Genomic DNA, 5,093 nt, shown 5'->3' with positions numbered 1-5,093 from the left:
CGGGCTCCGTGTTCACTGGCTGACGCTGAGACATAGGTCTCCAGGGCTGCTTGGGTTGTCTTGGTCTGGACCCTAGGTGACGCTGCTGGGCCGTGAAGTCCCCGTGGCAGGGCTTCCAGCGTTACGGGCGCAGGACTACCAGTGCACACAGACAGGCGGGAGGCCGAGGGTCATGCCCTTCCCTCAAAGCTTCCCTTGGGCACCTGTCCCTTGGCGCCCCGCTGAGGAGCTACACTGCACTGTCCCTGCAGGGCCGCGGCCTACAGCAAGCTGGGGAACTACACGGGGGCTGTGCAGGACTGTGAGCGTGCCATCTGTATAGACCCGTCCTACAGCAAAGCCTATGGCCGCATGGGGTGAGCACACGGCTGGGCCCCCTGCCCCTGAACCAGCTCCTCCAAATGACCCTCAGGTGCTATCCTGCACCCAAGACTGTGTCCACCCGGTGAGGAAAGAGGGATTGGACAGTTGGGCAGTAGAGAGGGTGCCCTGGTCCAGCCCGTGTCTTAGCCCCCACCTGAATCCCCAGCCTGCTGCTGCCTTGGCAGTGGGAGGGGGATCCCAAGTGTTTCCCAAGTGTCAGGCCCCGCCCCACTGGCATCCCCACAGCCTGGCCCTGTCCAGCCTGAACAAGCACGCGGAAGCTGTGACCCACTACAAGAAGGCCCTGGAGCTGGATCCGGACAACGAGAGCTACAAGTCAAACCTCAAGATCGCGGAGCTGAAGCTCAGGGAGGCACCCAGCCCGGTGAGGGGCCTGGGGACCTCTCTGGTGGGCAAGGAGTGGCCAGCTCTGCTGTCCAGGGCAGCTAACCAGGCGCTGCTTGTTCTTGCCCACACAGACCGGGGCCACCTTTGACATCGCCGGCCTGCTTAACAACCCAGGCTTCATGAGCATGGTAAGGATGCCCTCACACACATACCTTACACGTGTACACAGATGGGGTTGGGCACCTTCAACATGGGTCACCCACACTTATGCCCCTCACACACCACATGTACACCCACACACATACCGCTCATACACCCCCACTCACCTTTCACACATTTACACAGATGGGGGGAACCTTTGACATGGGCCAGTTTCTGAAGAAACTCATGGTGCCTCACACACACACACACACACACAGCCATCGAACACGCTACATACTGACATGCGCCACACCACACATATCCTACAGCTCATGCACACACATCTCCACACAGTGCTCGCACACGCGTGCACGTGCACATACACACACGCCCTATGTACACCCCTTATACTACAGCACGTCAGATGGTCCCGTGACTGTTTTTGTCTAGGACTGAGCCTGCTGTGCCTTCCCCCAGAGTACTGCTGACACAGGACCGTATCCTCTCGGGCAGGCGGGCATCCTGTGTGCTTTGGGATGCTGTGTGATGTGGGATGCTGAGCAGGCACCCTGTGTGCTGTGGGATGCTGAGCAGGCACCCTGTGTGCTGTGGGATGCTGAGCAGCATCCCCTGGGCTCCCTACACTTGATGCAGTAGAATTCCCCACTGGATAGTGGCAAAAAATGTTCCCAGACATCACTCAGTGTCTCCTGGGAGCAGAGTCACCCTGGGTGAGGACCCCAGGATTAGGACTTTGACCTCCAATAGGTGAGAGGGAGCAGAAGGATCATGGGAGCCAGAGAGTCCCCCATTTACCTTATTTTTAGTGTGAGGTAGGGTTGAACTCAGCTTTTCCCCCCACATGTTTAACAAAGCTGCTCTCCCTCTGCCCTGCGGACAGTGGGGTGGGCTGACCGTCCTGTGCCCTGTGGGGTGCTGGTGCAGCACTCCTGACCTCCACCCACACCGTGCCAATAGCAGTCAGGATGCCACAGCAGACCACCAAGTCGGGTTTCTCTGGACCCACTCACCCAGGCCAACCCTGTACAGACACAGACACAGACACAGACACCCCCACCCCCTCCGCCCCCAACGGCCACCCCCGCTTGGGTTGTGACGTGGAGACTGAGAGGGCCCGGGCCTGCACTCTCAGGTACGACGGACCGCCTTCAGTAGCAGGTCCCCTAGTTGTGACCTTCAGGAAGCAGTCCCAAGGAGGTGAGTGGCCTGGCCTTACAAGGAGCATTCGATTTGACCTGATTAGGTCGGTGACCCACTTCGTGTTTGTAAATAAAGCTTTGTTAGCACATCGCCACACCCACCGCGCACAAGTTGCCACGTCCCCCGTGCAGCTGTAGGTGCAGAGCTGAGCTCCTCCCCAAGCACACTATCCGACTGTGCAAGGCTGCTGCCGGAGGTGCCCATCATTTACTGATGGCAGGGAACCGGGGAGACCCACGGAATAGCCTTAGCGTAGACAAGGGCTTCAACGAACCCAAACATACTACATAACGCTGACGCTACACTGGTGAAAGCCAAGTCGCAATGAGGAAACGGTGACACCCGGAGTGGTGATGGGCGAGGACCACGGCTCATGCACAGAGGGAAAGACGGGCGTCCAGAGCTGACGCACCGCTTTCCTGATAACACTTCTTCTGTCCCCCAGGCTTCAAACCTCATGAACAACCCTCAGGTCCAGCAGCTGTAAGTTTCGTACCCTCTCAGCACCCCTAGAACATGTGGGGTGTCGACTAGGATCCCTGGCCTCCACCCACTCCATGCCGGCGGCACCCCCTAGATAGCACCCAGTGCTCCTGGGGTCAGACTTGGCTCTGGTGAGGACTCCTGGGCTAGGGGCTTCCACTGACCCTGAGAGATTGTCCCATGATCACCTGACTTCCTGATGCCCTAGGACGCTGCCCACATTGTGATGCACACAGCCAGCAGGAGAGGGGAGGGGGCTGGGGGGCGGTGTTGCCTGGTCAGAGCTGTCTGGCCCTTTGGGAGTTTGTCCTGGTGAATGGGATGAGGTAGGGATTGAACTTGGGACAGATATCCTGGGGACAGCATCACCCCTGGTGAGTCCACCAGGGCGGGGGGCACCTACTGACCCATAACCCCCCTGCAGCATGTCTGGGGTGATCTCCGGCAGCCACAACCCCCTGGGGACCTCTGGAACCAGCCCCTCTCAGAATGACCTGGCCAGCCTCATCCAGGCGTGAGTAGCCCGCTCGGTGGGGTAGGGGTGGGGGGCCGAGGGAGGGTCCTGGGCTGCTGTGCACAGGAACACCACCCTGTTAGATGATAAAGACAAGGCTACACGGCAGTGGCAGTGTTGAGGCAGGAGACCCTAGGAGAGGAGAAGGGGGGGCGCCACTACATGATTACATTGCATGCTGGGTTGTGGGGCTGTGATCCCAGAGCTTGGGGTGGGGGGGAATCATGTTGCCTTGGCATCGGGCTTGACACGGTCTTCTGTGACCTGTTAGGCCAGCACCAGGTTACCTAGCAGTGGCCTGCTGATTGTTGGTGGGGGAGTCAGGTGTGGGGCATTTGCAGTGGGTGCGAGGGAAGGAGCAGGGAACAGCGCCAACCCGCGTCCCGTTCCCCAGTGGCCAGCAGTTTGCGCAGCACATGCAACAGCAGAACCCCGAGCTGATAGAGCAGCTCCGCCGGAACCAGGTCCGCAGTCGGACCCCCAGTGCCAGCAACGACGAGCAGCAGGAGTGACGCTGTGAGTGCCCGCCCCGCCATCCAGAGCCTGTCCGCCTGCCCCTGTGCTCCCGCCCCGGGTTGATGCTCTCGGAGCAGGGTACCCCGCCGCCTGGGCCGCTTCCCGGAGGTGCCAGCCCCGCCGTGCCTGCCCTCGCTTCCCCAGACGCTTCATGCCGCACCGGGCCGTGCCGGTCAGTCTTGGTCGCCGCGTGCACGCACAGCGCGCATTGACGGGCGCGCGTGCTCCCGGGCTCTTCGCTCCCGTGCTTTCTCGGAAACGTTTGTAAAGGGCAAGCAGGAGCCAACGGCCTTACTAGCTCCTCTGAGCGGCCACTGCTCCACTTCTGGAATTTTCCCCCTGCAGCCTTTGTTTTTAACTTCTCTTTAAACTCTCCGGTTCTGTGTCCATCTGTAACCCGAGGACCCGCACGCAGCGTCAGAGCCTCAGCCACCAGCGGACGCCACCCCGGCCTGGGCACTGGACACGGCCGGGGCCCTGGTGGCCCAGGCGCAGGCGCAGACGCAGACGCCGAGCAAAGACCTTGGGGGGCTGCTGTCCTGCAGCGCGCCCTGTTTGAGTCAGTCGAGTCGGGCTCCCCGGGGTTTCCTGGTCGTTGAGAACAATCCCACAGTCCGTCTGAGTCCGTCAGCTCCACCGAAACCGGCCTGTGCTGGGCGACCCGCCGTCTGTTTGCAATCCCGGTGGCATCGCTTCCAGCATTCCAGCCGCGCCCGGCACAAGGAGCCCCGGCCGCCTCTCCCGAAGTTTCCCTCCTACTCCCCCCAACACAAACTCAGGGCCGCCCCGGCAGCTTATCTACCCTTTTGAGTTGCCGGTCTCCGCTCTGAGGGTTGTGTAAAAAGCCCCTGGTGTGAGACAGGCATTTTCACAGTAACGAGGGATTGCTCTATGGTTTTAAGAGGATTTCAGGGGGTGCTTTTGGCTTAAGGTTTGAAGATGAGCTTAGAGTACCAATTTCAGGGGTCCATCCAGCCTCCTTGGCTCCAAAATGTCTGGATTTGGCAAGAATTTGACATCCTGTTCTGTTTTCTTCCCCACTTTTGACCAGGGGTCCCCCTGTAGAATCTTTATTTAAAATGGCCCGGCCCTGGGGGCAAAGGAGACAGGTGTGCATGAAGGCACTGAATTAGCCACACATCCCATCCCTGGCCACCGTAGGGTGTGTTTGTGGGTGTTTCGTTTCTCATTTCTGTTTTAACCGTTAACTTGACTGGTAGTTCATGTACCATACACGGCTTCAGTATGCTAAATAAAGAGCTGGGTGGGGGGATGGGCACTCTTAGTGGCGGAGGACTCGCCAGGCCTTTCTTCCGCCAGGCCTCTGAGTGCTCGCACACCTCCAGATCACCACCTGCCTCCCTCCCTCCCACGCTCTGGAAAGTGCACCTGCTTGCGCTCCTTCCCGTGGATGAGCCAGGAAGGTGGCCTTCACGAGACGTAACCACACCCATGCTTTCTGTCCACAGCACCCCTGCGGGACCGTGCCTGTCCTTCGCAGCCTGGA

At 59.9% G+C, this 5,093-nt stretch overlaps 1 protein-coding gene across 1 annotated transcript in view; it reads left to right on the top strand.

Moving 5' to 3' along the window:
* The window catches only part of SGTA (small glutamine rich tetratricopeptide repeat co-chaperone alpha), a 7,872-nt gene extending 2,779 nt beyond the window's left edge, over positions 1-5,093 (top strand). The window contains exons 2-8 of the mRNA XM_004714398.2: positions 252-356; positions 610-748; positions 843-899; positions 2,519-2,556; positions 2,981-3,070; positions 3,465-3,586; positions 5,056-5,093. Of these exons, the coding sequence (XP_004714455.1) occupies positions 252-356; positions 610-748; positions 843-899; positions 2,519-2,556; positions 2,981-3,070; positions 3,465-3,582 (547 nt within the window). The 3' untranslated portion in view covers positions 3,583-3,586; positions 5,056-5,093. The remainder of the gene's footprint in view (positions 1-251; positions 357-609; positions 749-842; positions 900-2,518; positions 2,557-2,980; positions 3,071-3,464; positions 3,587-5,055) is intronic.

Source organism: Echinops telfairi, unplaced genomic scaffold, assembly GCF_000313985.2.
Source record: "Echinops telfairi isolate 266 unplaced genomic scaffold, ASM31398v2 ScPeMD7_7459;HRSCAF=8497, whole genome shotgun sequence".
Taxonomy (NCBI): Eukaryota; Metazoa; Chordata; class Mammalia; order Afrosoricida; family Tenrecidae; genus Echinops; species Echinops telfairi.
The sequence above is the reverse complement of the archived record's forward strand: the minus strand, read 5'-3'. Positions and strand labels throughout refer to the sequence as shown.